This window comes from Lagopus leucura, unplaced genomic scaffold, assembly GCF_019238085.1.
Source record: "Lagopus leucura isolate 7727_CA_CO unplaced genomic scaffold, USGS_WTPT01 Super-Scaffold_100044, whole genome shotgun sequence".
Taxonomy (NCBI): domain Eukaryota; kingdom Metazoa; phylum Chordata; class Aves; order Galliformes; family Phasianidae; genus Lagopus; species Lagopus leucura.
This window is the reverse complement of record NW_024962291.1, coordinates 2,416,112-2,433,356: the sequence shown is the minus strand read 5'-3', so window position 1 is coordinate 2,433,356 and position 17,245 is coordinate 2,416,112. Positions and strand designations below refer to the sequence as shown.

Below are 17,245 nucleotides of genomic sequence, written 5' to 3'. Positions count from 1 at the left end.
CACAAGGTACTTTTGAGGAAAGTTAAAATTAAAACACAGTTAGAACAGAAAGAAAAAGTTGTGCTATGCATCAATAGAGAAGTGGAAAGAAGCATTATAGTAAGTTCTTTTTCATGTGCTTGAGTGATACTCCATTTGTATTTTGGCGTGGAGTGCAAATTTGGTTAAGATCTCATTCATATATATACAAATACATATACATTGTATATATTTAGGGATGAATGCTGTCCTCAATTGGACCAGTACAAATCTACCTGCAGTGATGAACTGAGAAGAACAAATTGACACCCATTGTGTAATGGAACGTGTGTGTATATTTATACAGCAAATACACCCATACCCAAACATGCATTAAAATGTAAATAGAATGGGTGCAATAAAGTTGATTCATTTTTCTTTCAAGTCATTTTCCCAACGGGGAAGGCACTTAGGAGGTTAACAAAGAGAATGGAAAGCAAGTTGACAATAGGGAAAAGGAAGAGGCAAATGAGGTTCAAAAAAAATTGACAATCCCAGGACACAATAGACCCAGAAGCGCAGACATGTGCATTCCCTACAATACTGAAGCAAGTGAACTACGGAGCTGCAGCAACCCAGATACAGAAGAGAAGCGCTGAAAGAGGGGGTGAAAGTCAGAAAGAAAGAAAAAGAAAGGGACAGTGGCCTCAGCTACTAAGACAACCATGTGCATCTAGAGGGAAGGGACCCTTAAAGATGCAGTATTCCTTTAAAAAAGACGTCATAAAGTTGGATAATTAAATGCTGAACAAAAATTTAATGGCCATCAGGATTAGTTGTCCTCATTTGGCTGGGGATCTCTTCACTGCCTATCCCTTCCCTTCTTGTAGCTGTACACAGATGTAGAATTCAGTTCCTCTAATTTTCATGCCACTGAGGTCCCTCATCCTAACTGCTAAGAGGGAGAGGAAGGTGAGAGAACAGCGAATGTGATCTTTCAAAAATCAGCCTGGCCTTTCAGTGAGGAGGGGCCACAAGTGATCCTTGTGACTGCCCTACCCTTCTCCTGTACTCTGAAAAAAAATACCTTTGAGGGGGAACACAAAGCGCCTGCATGTACATAAGGAGTTCCCCCAGTTGCTACTGAAGAGTCACCTCCTCTGCTCCTAACACAGCCTAACAGCTGCTAGAGAAGTACAGAGGGATGATGACATCTGAAGGACCCTTCTCAAGGCACAGATGTAAAGGCACCTCTCTTACTGAACCTGACTTTTAATTACTGTGAAAGAGCTAGTCTTTGGAGTAGTTTCACACTAAATGCTAATGCAAGAAGTGACACATTCAAGAATACAATCTACATACAGGGGGAATTGGAGAGAGGAACATGTATCAGTCTGAGGAAAACTCATCCACTAAAGCCTACGTAACCACTATTCTTTTATGGCTATGAAACTATGAGTTTTCTAATGGTTTGGGTACAATTCTTGTACTTAGGTTGCCATCTTAAAGGTGCCTTACATACATGATGGACAATCATGTGAGTGCAAGGTATTCGAACTTCACTGTGGCATGTTCAAGGTTTGAAACACTGCTCACAAAGGACTCAGTCTGCAAAAGGCCAAAACAGAGACTGTCTTTACATCCTGTAAGTCTTCCTTAGCTTAAACACCGCTTTTATCTTTAAGTAGAAAGGCTATAAAGGGAAAAATAGAAAAATGGCTAGCTGAGTCCCCAAGCTGGTTCCTTTAAGGAATTCACCACTTCTTTTGAATCATATGGAACTAAGTATTTAGCTGCCGATTTTGGATAGGCTGTTTGTCCAAAACGTATGAACATTACATTATGATGAAGAATTATCCACTGGGATGACAGCTTTTGACATCAGAGAAGAATTCTCTTACTCTAAGACCAGAATTTTAGGAATTCTACGTCCACCAACAACCTCATCATAAGTCTGGGGTGCCACATGAGACCTTAAATCTAATGAACTGTATGCCTTCCACTGTGCCTCTATTCATAGTTGGGAGTTACTCTTTTTCTTACTCTTCAGCATTTGTTAGACTGTCAGACTGGAATCATCCTCCAAAAGCCCCCTCTTTCAATCACCTTTTCCTCGTGTTCTCTGATGCAGCCAGGACAGTCTTAAAGAGTTTGTCCCTTACCTAGAGGTACTTAATTTTTTGCTCAAATCAGACAGGATTCTCAACATTTCCTACTATTGCTCTTGCTGACTTGGTTGTACTGCTGTTTCTAGTGCTGAGAATGGAGCACTCCTGGCTCTCCTAGCTCCAGCCTTTCCCAGAGCAGTTCTAGCAAATACATATTCTAGCTTAGGCATCCTAACTCATGGCAGAACTGAACTAGTAGCAACACAATAACATTGTAGTGGGGAAAATAGTATAGTCACAGGCTGCATTGGGGATAGCCTCAAATGTAAGGCATTGTACAAAACTGTACGTAGTGGGGCCAGTAAATATCCCACTCTCTTTGTTTCTTTCTAAGAAGGAACAGCTATGTCCCCATACAGAGAAGGTAAGTACTGCATCTTTAAGGTCTAAGCAGTGAGGTAGAGGAGAGGAACATATTGTCAGTGTTTATATACCTTTCTTCTTTGTTGAATTTGGGATTGGCTTCAGAGATATCCAGGCTTTTACTGAACATTGTTTTACTATGGCAGGAACAAAGCGAGAAAACAGAGTTACTAGTGTGGACATTTATAAAAGAGAGTCACCTGAAGCAATGTTGGACACCCAGCCCCCCAACCCATCCTCCCCTTTTTAAGCAATGTTCTGAAAAGTTTCTTTCACTTTACAGCTATGGGCTAGGCCTACAGAGAGCTGAAGTTCATTATCTCCCCTTGACTTCTGAGGTCTAAGATGATTTCCCCCAAACATACTTGTAAACCCTGCTCTTCTTTATCTAGTTGAAAACCCAGATACAATCTACTTTTATCACACTGTCCAGGGCATACAGAACATGCCTCAAGGCACAAAAGGCAAAAGCACACATTACTCAGATTTCTCTAGAAGATCTCAACAGTAAGCACAACCTGGGAAAGGGTTTAAATTAGGCCATTAGGCCCCTGTACCACTTACTCCCAACTCTCTTTCCCATATCTTAGGTCTGAATTCCTGAAGCTTAAAAGCAAAATTCCTTATGCTTTGCTAAAAGGGGAGTTCTCTATGATATGCTTCACTGTTTCACAGAACACAGCTTCCTAACGTTAGCTGATTTTTCACACAAGCTATCTACTTCAATAACCAGAAAAAAAATGAATAAAGCCCATTTTAGAACAGGTTTTGGATTTTTCCAGTAGAGCTGCTGAAAATTTCTGGTATATCCCCGAAGGATTCTTGTTCCCACAGAATTCTCCTTTATCTGTATGATTTTGGCCCAAGGGATGAATTAGCTGGTATTAAAGTAAGCTCAGAATCTACCTCTTTTCTTTTGACGATACAATGAAATAGCACAAAAGCAGAATCAAGTAAGATGCCACTATGAACCTGCTAGGTGGACAACTAGCAGGGAAAACCAAGTATCAGGTGTCTGTGCACACTAATTTTGTCATTCACAGTCAAAGATCCACTGGAGACCACTTGCAGAGGTCAGCACAAATATTTCAGGGTGTCAGCAAGCTCAAAAAGCAGTGTTTGTATTGAATTCTTCCTATACATTATTCAGAACTAAGCCACTAACTGTCTATGTTTTTCACCTAACACCTTCTCAGCCTGCTTGGCTCAAAGCTGCCGAGTTTCAAATATCAGTAGAAAGATGTGCCCTTAAACAAGCCCAGACCAAATGCTTGTAGAGTCCCCACTTGGTTACCAAAAGCAAGCTCATCACACAGATACATAAAATCAGAAGCTATAACATGAATCCCCTTTTTGCAACAAAACATCTGCTTATTACTGGGAAAAAGGACATGGGACTAAATCATGACACATGGGTGTGTTCTGCTCATGGTCAGAAGAGTCTGCCCACTGGTTATCTGAAGAAAGAAGCAATAGCTCTGTGTCTCCAGATGTTTGTACTGGCCATTTGTGTCTAAACGGGAGGCCTGTTTCCACAGTCCACCTCCCTGTCTTCCTAGTATTATAGGATAAAAGCACTAATCAGTCTTCTATCCAGACCAAAGAATGTCATTCTTAAAAAAAGCATCCAATCCTGGGATCTGATATCTAGCACTGTAAAATCCACTCTCAGTGGGTCATTTCATGGAAAATAATATGCTGCTGGCCACTAAAAATCCTTCAGTCCTGGAGGAAGGCACTTGTCTTTTTGTTACTGACTGCTCTGACAGATGGTGCCCCATCAGCAATGCATCGTCCCCAGACAATCCCTATGCAGTGGTGTTTGTTAATGAAGCCAGTTCATGTTATAAAAGACTGTGCTGCCAGCAACACAATATGTGCCATTGTCATCTGTGGAAGTGGAATGGTATGAGTTATGGAAGCTCAGACATGGAGTAAAATACTATCTTCCCATCAACCCCTTCCAAAACAAGGACTGCCAAGCTCATTATCATCAATCATGGTGTTATTACATCCCTTCCTCCACCCTCAATCACACCCTGTGTCCAACCATGTGTTGTGTGGTATGAATTTCCCTATATCTCTTTTGTGGCTGGAAGGTTTTACTTCCTCCTTAAAGCCAAAACTCTTCTTACTCCTGTCACCTGGATGTGTACCTCCAGTGCTGTGCACTCATCTCAGACCTTTGACTTCCAATAATTTCTCATCCGGAATTAAGTGAGATATTTAAAAGCAAAAGTATAATGAGACACAATTTTGCTTCTTCGGCATTTCCAAATTCAAAGGCAAAGCTGAGAGATGGAAGGTTTCAGTCCTCAGAAAATCTCAGAATCAATCAAATACATTCTAGGCTGGCGGAACAAGACTGGATTATTATCCTCAATTGTTCATCTCACCACTTCCTATTTGTCTTGCCCAGTTGGACAGTTACTGCAAACAGCCGCAGAGTACAACTCACTGGCAACTTTGGGGTGGGGGAAAGTGATTCACCTCTGTCTGGCTCCTCTCTGGGCAATTTATGGCTCGTACATCTACCAGGTACTAGATTAAATACAGAAAGTTGAATAAGGAGTAAGCAACTGTTTGTCAGTGTCATCTTCATCCTTATCACTTTGAGGCCTACCAGGAACACTTAAGAGTACACGCTGACCTGAACATTTCCTTAACCCAAACATTAAATATCAAAACAAACCACACACTCAAAGTCAGGTTTCCAACCTCCACTACAGCGAAAAATCTTTCTGGCAGTCTAACTCAAGACCATATATCCAGGCTGAAATAAGTCCTGGAAAGGTCCTGAAAATCACTTTCTCCTCACTGTAGGCAGGATGTTAACAGTTGCCAGCAAAACTTTCTAGCAATTCTAGGGGTCTCTGGACTGGAAATTATTCCATTTCATCCAGTTCCACTTCATCCAGTTTTCAGTCAGCACAGGGAGTTTCTGAGCAGGCACAACAGGCTCATTTTGAGCAGATCTTAATAGCTAGACAAAAATAATCACGTCATAAAGCTGAAAAAGTTATAGCATCATCAGCATATATCTACGTGAAGTGTTAAGTGTTCTTTAAGACTGACTGATTTATACAAGCGTAAATCCAAATGCATGTGCTTCCTTTAGGATAGACATAGTGACTGAGGAAGCAACTCCCATGGTTCACATAAGTGAACTTCCACAGTTCACTTATTTCATCAGAACCTGCCTTGAGGAAACATCATTTTCTTCTGCTGTCTCTCCACAACGATAATACTTTCAGAGAAAAGAGGTAAAATTACATGAATTTTAACAATTTACAGACATGGTAATTTATGTGGGTGGGATGCATATCAGCCCTGACAGTACATTTCAAATGTACCCACAGATGCCTGCACAGGGCTTTCCAAACTCCACCTATTCTAACAGTGTAGAGGATGAAGTTCACACCATTTAACTTCAAGTGCCTAAGAACTTAGCACCTAATCCAAAAGCATCATCATTTAGATTCCTGCCATAGGCTATGGAGACAGAGGAGAACAACTAGAGCTTAATTTATCCCATCTAGTATTGCTGGAACAGCACATACAAATCTGAGATCTTCCAAAGACTTCATCTGTCCCCAGTGCCTACAGTGACAGCCTGTATACCTAGCTTAGACTGAATCCCTACATTCTGAACAATTAAAATGAGGTGAGGTGAATTTTGCCCAGAGGACACAGCAGTTTCCTGAACAATAGCTGCAAGTGAACAGAAATCTTAAATTCCTGGCAGGACTTCTGTTCCTGTGTGAATGAGCACTGCTGGCTGCCAGATCACATTGTAAGTACGCTTGGAAGTTGTTATGAGTGCTGCTGTGAATAGAAGGGCTCCACAGCTCCTCTGTATGTACGACATGCAAGAGGGCAACAAACCCAGACAGGAGGGACTCTCAGCTCCCAAGTAAAGGAGGGACCCACCTCTGTCCATGTTGTGCCATTTCAATAGCTCTGCGAGCAGGGACGGGGGAGCCGCCATCTGTCACACTGAGAACCTCCATTGACTTCCTTTCTGGTCGCCGCTTCCCATGCCTGTTCAGCATTGGGGAGTCCACACGCTTCCTGGGGGGATCTTTATGGAAAGAAAACACTGTCAGCTGAATTCGGCTGTGACTTACCTCACACAGGTTGGCTAAATCCTCTCTCAAAGATCTCACTCTCACACTTCCCCTACAGACAGTTATCCTGGAGATGAACATTTGCACTCTCTTCCAAAACGACAAGCATTAAAATGTAAGTTGCAATCCATCTGCAGAGAGGAAGAGTATTACTACTGAATGTATGAGCACTGTAAAATAAAGGTATGACCAAAGCACAGACTGCACAAATTACCTTACAAAGCTGATAACAGTAATAACAAGATAATAGCACGGGCTACAACAGAAGCTATTAGCCGAAGGGTATGCCATCCAGGCATCCTGGATGTGTACTCAGGTTTCTTTAGCTTGCTTTCCATGCCCACGCTAGCTAGATTAAATGTAACGCAGGGACAAAAATACACTCTAAATTCAGACTTGTATTAGTCTCTGAAAACATACTCTTATTTTTGCATCTTCAGTATTAGATTTCAGGTTTTCCCTGTTGTGTTACATATTTCTTCCTTCAGCATTACAAATTAAACATTCTGGACTACCTGAGATAAACCTCCGATGAAAGCTACTGAAATCTATCTCAGAGGTCATCATATTGCTTTTACTGCTGTAGTAACTGAAGTGCTTTATTGTATAACATTTCTATGAGGCATCGAAGTGCTACTTTCACTTTGCTGAGTGAAAACCGAGTTATAAGAATGAGATACTTAAAGGCATTTCATTCCTAAAGGCGCAGACAAACAATTACTGCAGCTCTGAGAAGCACCTAAATTGCTCTGAAAATAGTCTTTAGATACCAAACTGCATGACAGCAACTGGTCCGAGGTGACTTGCCAAACCATACACACCTCTGTGGTGATAAAGGGAACCAAACAGACTTGTTGAGTTCTTTTAATACTAATATATCTAATGGCATCTGAACAGTAAAAAGGAGTAAAGCAGAAAAATAAATAAGGAAAGATTTTCCTTGCTTTGGTTGGACTATTTGAATTGCCTGCTTGTATTTATAGACATCTTTTTAATTTTATCAGAGAGTGACTACCCTTAAGAAAAAGCATCCTTCATCTCTGCAGTTACAAAGAAGCTCACAGCATCCAGCCCCCCTAGGGCTTTTTTCTCTGCCAGGATTCCTTTCTAAAACTCTATCATTACTGCATAGCCAGATTATATTATTTTTATGACTCTGCCCTCCTCAGTCTTGGCCTATTTGCTTGTTTATTCTCTCTCTCACATCATGGTTTTCAGAATTTGATTCCTTCAAGGCAGGGTTTATCCTTGAAACAATGAGCACGAGCAAGTATAGCCCAAGTGCAAATGATACAGTGATAGCAACTGAACCTATTACCATATAATGTAAGTATTATTGGTATTAATAGTAATAATTGTGTTAAAAATGAGTTAGAGAAGAATAACTGTATCTCACTCTGTTTCAAGCTATGTTCAATAATAGAAAAGTGGTAGAAAACACTAGCAAGAAAAACATACAGTGCATAAAGTTACAGGAAAAACACAGTGAGATAAACCTAACAACACAGTTGTGCTGGGAAACTTGAGCTGCACACACACAACCAGTCAAAAGTGACCTGGGACAAGTTCAGACATTTCAAACTCCTGCTCTCCAAACATGTACAAAGAACAAAGGATGATCTATCCTACAGAACAACTATTAAAATGTTTGTTACCTATACAGAGTTAACACAAGATTTACAGAAGGATACCACCAGAGACTATAAAGGAAAGGGGAAAGGATACCACCAGACACTATAAAGGAAAGGGGAAGAGTGCAGCTTAAAAAGAAAGAAGTGGGATGAAGATGACATAGACCAAAGAAGAGCAAGATGAAGAAAGTAAAAAAAAAAAAAAAGGAGATGAGTAAGCTCTGACTGTATCAAGGTTAGTTAATAACAGAGTATAAATAATAAGAAGGAAAATGGCAAGAGAAACAGCATATGAAAAGAAAATTTTTAAGGCAACTTCATCCATGCATGCTCAAAACAAAACACTTTACCAAATGGAAATTTAGCCAAGTGATGCAAAAGTGATGGTTAGGCTAAATACAAAGCAGACAATAGAAACAAGATAAAAAGGAATTGAAGAGGAATGAGCCAAAGATCTGAACAACAGTATTTTGTTGACAGAAAGCTTGAGAGAAGGATAGCAGCCAGAAAGACTATATGGGAATCAGCAGGACAATTAGGAAGGATAAGGATATTGCTAACAAGCTAAATGATACTTTTGTATCAATCTCTGCTGCTCAAGACACTGATTTCCAATCTGTATTTTAAGCTAAGAAAGAGAGGAAATAAGCAAAAGGAGAAGGTGGTGAAGTACCTCAATAAATTCAACAACAGCAATTCAGGGTTTGATGGGTTTGATGGAAAATACATCCAAAAGTTTGTACGAATTTGGTAGAGCTTCTAATAGTGGTACTTGATTCCTCTTTAAAACTGGCTACAAACCTATACTATACATGACTGAAGGCAGCAAGTATTGTACATATTTTTCAAAGGCTTTAAGTAAGAAACCGCAGGGTACCAAGTCTGTCATCACTGTCAAATCTAAGGATACTAAAGCACACAGTCATCCTCTCATAAGGACTGAAGTGGTGGCATATAAGAACAGTTGGAGATTTAGCAGCAGTACAGGAATTAAAAGTAGGAAAATCTTCAGTGCACACACTTCTGTTCTTGAGTCTCTGGAAATGCTTCACAGAGAAACAAAAAAAACCCATTCAAATCCCAGTCTAGATACATGGTAGTTCTGGAGATGTATTTTCCTCTTACTTCATATCACAAAAGTGAAGACATTCTCAAGGATTTTTACAGGGAAAGAGCCTAGGTAAAAATCCAATCCTAAAGCCATTCATTTGAAAGGCATAAAATAAAGGTTCAGTTTGTGAGTTTGGATTATGCATGTCATCCTAACATGGCTATTCTGGCTGAATCTCCTTTACTCTGCTCTATTAAGAATCTCCACGTAAGCCTTTTGCTCAAGGAGACATCAGTTGATGCGTATGTATTTTACTGAGAGATTTCTTATTTCCTTGTTTTCAGTTAAAGAAAACAGAACTGGACTCACAAGACAGTTAGGGTGGCCCTCTTCTGACCCTTTGAGAAAGCTTTACATAGCTGAAGCATACAAAAGAGATATCAGAAGAGAAAGTGCTAGTCTAATGCAGCCAAATCTTTATTTCTACCCACATTCATCCATTCCATGGTCTAATGTGCAAAGAAGGAGGAAAAGGCAAAATAAAATTAGTTGTTTTTTTTTTTTTTTTTTTTTGGCATGAACTCAGGCAATGCACAGTTCTCATGAATGTGGTTTCTTCAAGCTGCTAATATTATATCCATTACCTTTTCCCTGCTCTTCTCTGCTTGTGCAAAGCCATTGCTAATGGCTAACGATGAGATACTCATCAGAAGCATGACTGCTCTTAATTAAAACTTGCCCCATGTTCTCAGAGATACTGCTGTGAACAGAGGAGGTAGAAAGCTCCTGTGGAACACGGAAGACAACTGACAAACACTCAAAGAATAATGTGCAGAGTCTAAAATGTGCCAATGCAGCACACTAATATATTCAGAGTGATGTTTCCCTGATGGAAAACATCATCATCCCTTGTACAAAAAAAAAAAATAAATCCAGGAGTGGGTAATAGCACTTCTGTTCATCACATACTTTGGCGTGTGGAGGAAAGATGTATGTGATGCATTAAAGACACAGCTGTGTATTCAGTTACGTGCTGGATATGAAGACTAGTCACCCTGCTTTTCTTACGACAGAAGCATATACATATTTGAGTTGGAGATTCATGATCTTCATGTGCCTTCCAACCCTGGCCATTATGTGATTCTGTGAAGCACATCTAAGATAAGAGGGTGTCATTACATTGCAGGATAATCTGTGTGAGTCAAAAGCTGATGAGTGAAGTGCAAGATGCCAAATTGCACTGAGCAAGGACTTTTGACTAGATCACCTGTGGCAAGCACATTTATCCCTTTGCCAAGATGCTTGCTGACATGCTCTCTGCAGCTCCATCCAGGTAAGAGTTTAAAAAACTACCAGGCTGACTCAGAATTTCCATTTTATCCCCCTCAGATGAGATCTCTCTGTAAAATTACAGGTCCAGTAGCCTGGAACTTTGATAATGTAATAATTCAGTTGAGTATTAACAAACTTACACTTTAATATATCACTGTCCTGTAGGCTTGGGAGATAAAAGGCTTTTCAGTTAAAGAGCATTTTGGCACTAGCCTTCAAATGAGTGAAATACAAGACCTACAAATCACAACTCTACTATATAAAAATGCTATTTTGGGCCACTGATAGACGTGACTAATGCTTTATTAGTTAAACTTCTGTCAGTATGCACAGCACGAGTCACTTACACTGTTAGCTCCTTAGGGGAGCATTTTTCCAGTTGTCTATCTATATTAATGTAGTCCTTGGTGATCAGCAGTATTTTAAAATACTAACAAAGAACAATTCAGGAATAAAATGGTACCACAGGAGCTTTATAAGATATATATAATCTTACTGCGTGTTAAACTTCTAAAATCCTTTTAAGATAATCTAAAAACATGGCATTATAATGTATGTACTATAAACAGGTAAGTGATATTATTCATTCTTCCAACGGAGGATGTGTACACATAAAACTTTGTAGAAATGTAATGAATGGTATAGTCTTACTAATAGAAGTCCAGAAGCATCTCTGCAACACTGCACATAGATCAGTAATTAGAAAATTCTACCACTAGACTACATTGCTCCTAAACCTCCTCTAATTTCATAAAGGTAGCTTGTGGGTCTGCATTAAATTTTTTAAGACTTCTTGCTCAAGACCAACACGGATGTTTCTGTGCTGAGATGGATATGTCATGAAAAACAAAGCCTTTGAGTTTAATTACAAAAAACATCTGCCCCCCCTTTGGCCACATATTCTCACCAATGGTGTAAACTGTTTCAGGTTTGAGGATATGAGAAGAAAAAGGGCAAAGAAGTACTAGTTGAGATGGGTTCATGGTGACAGAGATCATTTCTCTGGTACCTATTTCATTTCTAGGGGGAAGATCCTCATCTTCATGACTAGGATATCTCTCCTTCCGGTCAAGCAGAAGAAAATAAATCATTTTCTCTTGGTTTTCTCTGAAAAAAACAAAAAGGAAAAAAATCTTTAAATTTGAAGCAGAAAAAAACAGTATGTAAAAAAACCCTTCTTTTCAAGCAGTTACAGTTATTCTAAACAAGCTGGAAATAGCCATGTATCAGCTAGTTAGATGTGCAATTCACAAAGCTTTTGAGAGCCTTGCTGTCTCCAACAGAGAGAAGGAAATACAATTCTCCCATTACACATCTGGAGTAGAGGCACAGGACACATGAGGTAATGTATCCACACAAAGTCCATACCAAGAGCGATAAGAAGACAGATCTCCTGAGCCCTTAAGAGCTCTTTCCACTATATACCCCTCATAGCACACCAGGAAACACACCAACATTCAGGCATAGTTTGAAATAAGTAACAATTTGCCAACAAAGGCATATCCAACACAAATAACAGCACCGATACGTCTCCATTCAGACTGCATGGCCCACCTTTTCATGAAATGACCACATCTGGCAGCATGAGAAGAGACAGCAACACATCTCCACTGACACACAGTGCTAAGAAAGGCCCAGCGACTTCTTGCTTTCTCCCACTTCACTGGCCACTGGGCAGTCAGAGGGCGAGGCATTGATACAGGTCCCTCGTACCCACACACATATCAAAGCCATCTCCACCTTTCCCCAGGACAGCAAGCATCCCAACCCATGGAGACCCAACTGATATGAAGTCTGAACAAGTGCTTACTCTTCTGACAACAAGTCCTGTAAGAGTTTATTTCGGTCACGGAAGCAGCCTAACGAGTGCATGCTATCTAACACGTCTGGATCAATATCCTCCAATGAAGGGAGAGAACGAATCTGCACCTTTCGAGGGATTGGTTGCTCTGGTTCTGGCTCATTCTTACCCCCTCTGCAGAGAGAAGAAGATAACAGAGAGAAATAGGGTAGGGAAAGAAGAAGAGAAAAGAAACATGAGTTACAAATGAACCTGTACTCCGAAACGCAGCCTGCAGCAACAGATGGAAATAGCTTGTTCAATCCCCACTGAGAGACCAGATCTCACAACCAGACAGACACTCTCTTCAGAAGAAACTGCTGTGAAGGCTGAGAGTGATCAGCACCTTGTGGATTTTGGTCTTTTTGTGAGAAATGCCTGCATTCAGTCAGAAAGGCAGTAGGAACCTCACTTACCAGTGCCCTCATAATTTAAGCAGCTGTTCAGCATCCTAATGCCGAACATTTATAAAACACTACATGATTTTAGAGACGCTGTCTCATCAGCCAGACCTCAGGCTATCAGGATGAAAAGTGCAAGCTGAACGATTCCCTTTCAAAGAACAAGCTGTGAACAAACCCTCGTTTCACCAGTTCTGACTACAACAAGCACTGCAGCCATTTCATACTTGGAAACTTCCAATGTGGCTTAAGAGATCTCACTATCAAGGTTCCCATTTGACAGACTTCAAAGGATTTGGGGCAAAATCACGCTTTTTATTTACATGCCAAAATATGACAACGTCTGTTTCTCTTCAAAAAAATTCTGGCCAAGTGTGATGCCTGAGGTCAATGGAGAAGCTAGGAACACACCATTAGTGGCAGAGTATATTACTGAGTATATTACTCTTCTAAAAGTAGTTAACACAGGCTTCCTTCATAATCCTCTCATTCCATTCACCAGAGTCAGGAAATATTGATTATCCATTGCAATTAAAAGCTCTGGCTACAAGAAACAGGTCAAAATGTCAGGATATCTCTAACAGACTGAATAATACATATTTCAGGCACCCCGACCGTCCACTGCTTTTATTCAGCTGGGCAAGGAGCAACTTATGTCAACTCTATCCATCTAAATATTTGAGTTTGTTGTGATGTTCTGTGTGATGTTGAGGTTTACATATTCTTTGGGTGAGGTCCTCCCTTTCTATTACATGGTGTGAATATGTGACAGTTGGGTCCAAGCTCTCAGGGTGGACAACAGAAATTGGGAATAGCTAAACTGCATCAGATGGCAATTTGGACAAAGGACTTCCTTTTAATACTGGCAGAAATAAGGCGAGCATAAATTCTGAACTTACTCACAAGGCTTAAAGTGGTCTAGGCTCAGAAGCAAGCTCTCCAGGTACCTTCAGAAGTAAAGCAGCTCCAATTTAAATGTAACCCTAATTTTTCTTGAGTAGGTCAGAAAGGAAGTAAAGAAATATCATTCGTAAAAGCTCAAGGTCTCAGCCTCTAAAATACAGCTTATGATGCCTCCATGAAATCTCACAGAAGTCTCTACATCTTGAGAAATGATGATATTGTCCTTAAATCTAAGCGCTAAATTGGGAAATCCTGCCCAACCAAAGAAATGTCTTACTCTGTGAGTGCCCTATCTTCAGGAGGTAACTACTCTGACAGCTGGTTATTACTCAGAGTGTGTCAGGATTTAACTCCCAGCAGGTAAAAAGCAAAGACTAGATCATAGCTTTGCACAACTAAAGCCAGTGATGAACCTTGTCATTAAGATAAATTCTTGCAGGACATACCTTTGGACAGCAGCTGAGTGCTTTTGTTTTCTAACGGTATGGAAATCATTTTTAGAAGGAGCTGACTTCATTAATCATTTATTACATTAAAAGCAGAGGTCTTTGGGGTAATTTGGAATATTAAAAAGAAATCACAGCTTTTGAAAATTCGCAGAAAATCCAGGTTTCCTACTAGTTGTCTTAGTCTTTAGCAAGTATCACCTGCAATCATCTTTTATATCCATCAGATTGGGTGCTATTTCTGGAGAGCACAACTCATTATCTTCTGTGCAATGAAAAGTGGCTTTTCCTTATGCCCAGCACCTGGTCAGCCTCAGACATAGGCAGGAATATTCACACCTACTCATCAGGGACAAGAAAAATCTGCAAAGAGGTGCCTTGTCATTTGGCAATGCATTCAGAGCTTCAGGAAATGAAAATCACCAGGTCTGTGCTGTGATTGGCATGCCTGTATTGCCTGTTCCATTCTCAGTCTGGTTCAGAGTGACAAATTTGTTGCATTTCAACCCACACAGACATCAAACAATGTCAACCGATGAATACTGCAAATCACATATATTTTTTAAAGTCTTGCATGAATGTAATTGCTGCTTTAGAACCCTGCCTCTTTTGTGAGGAATGGTGCATACAATGGATGTGATTCCAGAACAGGGCAGACTTTTTCAGTCTGTCCATGAAATTCTCTCATGAATCTCATTGAAATGCACATTTACACAAGAGCAAAGGAAAGCAGCACTGGTACCATTGTTCTTCTGATTTTTGTGAATTTGGTATCTTCACAATTAGGGCAATAAGTCAGTGCTACAGAAGTATGTATTTACTGTAACAGCTAATTTATTTGCCTTCTTGTTTTATTTAAAAAAAAGAAGTGAAAACAGCTGCTGTTTTTTCACTGATTTATGATAACCTGCAATTGAGGTAAAAATAAATGATTTCAATTAAAAAATGGTTTAAAAGCTTCACTGAATTAATTTGGATGAAAGAATAAGAAGTGGAGGTTGGTGATGAAAGGTTTCTCTTTGGTTTCTCCTTTTTTTTTAGGCTTGTGAATCATTACTCCAACTTTCAAGACCTTTCTGTCTGCTGAGACTGCAATTAATTTCTTTCCACAGTTTCACAAAATCCTGAATATTTATTTGAAGAATCAAATGGTATGACTTATCATGTTCTGAGTACAACCTCCAGGTCAGTAGCTTATATACAATGGGTAAAGACTTTACATAGGACAGCAGTTACAAATGAAATAAAGAAAAAATGAAAGATACAACCAAAACAGCCACAGCGACAAACACTTGTAACCACTCCTTCTCTGCCAGCATCAATACTTCCAGGCAAAATGAATGCAAAGAGGCTGTGAAACATTATCAGATGAAAGTAGTGGAGTTTTGAAGGTTCTAGGGTTATTCACAGACTAAATTTAGCCAAAGGTTAACTTCCTTAGGTCAATCCATGGCCAGTAGAGAGAGAATGAGAGAGACTAATTTAAAAAGCTATTTTGAGTAGAAACTCTGCTTTAGGCAATCTGAACACTCTTCTGAAGGAGCCTTTCTCTCTCTTCACTGACTGTACTGGGAGTGCAGGGAGAACTAGCTTTTGCAAAACCCAGTTTATACTTAGAAGAACAGTATTAGATGCCATTTTCATCAAGAAACACATGAAATTGTTTATGTTTATGTCTACAATAAAAAATATCTGCCTAATTGTGCATGTGAGCCTGAGAATACTATATTCTGATCGGTGAAAACCTGCATGTAAAAATCTCAAGGATGGTTAGAGCAATAATAAAAGTAATCAATTATATTTAATTGTATTTCCTATTGTGATTCCATGATTCTATGATTCTATTCCACTTTCAATCATGACACAGAGAAACTGAAGTCAGCTGATTTTACTCCATGAAGAAACAAAGGGGACCAACTGCCTAGCCTGGTATAAACAGATTTTACTTCTGGAATTTCTTGTCAGACTTTACAGGAGAGCTAATTCAGACTTACAACTAGAGAGATCCCCTCCATTTCTCCGGCACTTATCCATGAGAACTACACAAACAAACAAAAGAAAACTTGCAGCAAACAAGACTCAAGTCCTTCTCTGGTTTTGGAAGGTGCCATGTTACTTGGAAACTGTAGAGAATGTGAAAAAGCCACAGGCAGAGTGCTATAACCATTTCAGGTGAACTAAGAAGAAAACATGGTATTCTACAAACTGCTGAATGCCCTGGGGTCCTATTGAAGTCAGTGAAGCCAGCAATTGAACACTGCCCATAAGATAGATTTAGAGAAAACAAAACAAATCAAAACGAAGGTGTTTCTTTTTCCCAGTGACAGGCTTAAATATCAGTTCATATCATCCTCAAATATTTCCCAAGAGCAGCGAGAGGAGGATTATGAAGGTAGGACTTTCCTTATCACCCACCCAGGGAAAGTGTAGGCATGCTGACAACCAGAAGCGTGTATTGAAGTATCATTTCCTTATATCCTCAGGTTAATGAAGTTATCATGAGTATAAACAAAAAATGCTATTTACTTAGGTTTGTTGAAATGCTGTAAGGGATACACAAGAGTGCAAGGTCACTTCTAAAAGCCATCAATCTTCCTTATGCCCAAACCACTCGACAGGTGCATTCTTTTCTCACAGACCTCCTGCTTCACTGTCAAGACTGCTGCTTTTAATCAAGTCACAGAGCTACTCTCACATCAACAGGTTACAAGGTCACAAGCAGCCTCTTAGCTTGCTGTGAAGAAGGAGCAGGGATTTTGAGACAGAAAGTCTCTTGTTCACAGGTGCTTACTTATCAATATAATCACTTTTGTTTCTAATTCAGAGAAAAACCAAGATGCCAAGAAGGAACAAGTGAAAGCTTTCTTGTCAAGATGGTATTACAAGGGATTCTCTGTATCACTTGAAGAGCAAACCAAATATGACTGTTATTTCTTTAAAAACCACAGTCACTTTTAGGTATATTTTTAAAACAGCAAGCTGCTGGACTGAACAACTTATTTCAGACAATTGTTAGTCACTGTAA

At 39.7% G+C, this 17,245-nt stretch overlaps 1 protein-coding gene across 2 annotated transcripts in view; it reads right to left on the bottom strand.

Moving 5' to 3' along the window:
- BRSK2 (BR serine/threonine kinase 2) overlaps window positions 1–17,245 on the bottom strand; it is a 294,340-nt gene that overhangs the window by 39,761 nt on the left and 237,334 nt on the right. For both annotated transcript variants that reach the window (XM_042884557.1, XM_042884558.1), the window contains exons 10-12: window positions 12,441–12,605; window positions 11,640–11,737; window positions 6,420–6,570 (exon numbers count right to left, since the gene is read on the bottom strand). In XM_042884557.1, coding sequence (XP_042740491.1) covers window positions 6,420–6,570; window positions 11,640–11,737; window positions 12,441–12,605 — 414 coding nt within the window. The remainder of the gene's footprint in view (window positions 1–6,419; window positions 6,571–11,639; window positions 11,738–12,440; window positions 12,606–17,245) is intronic.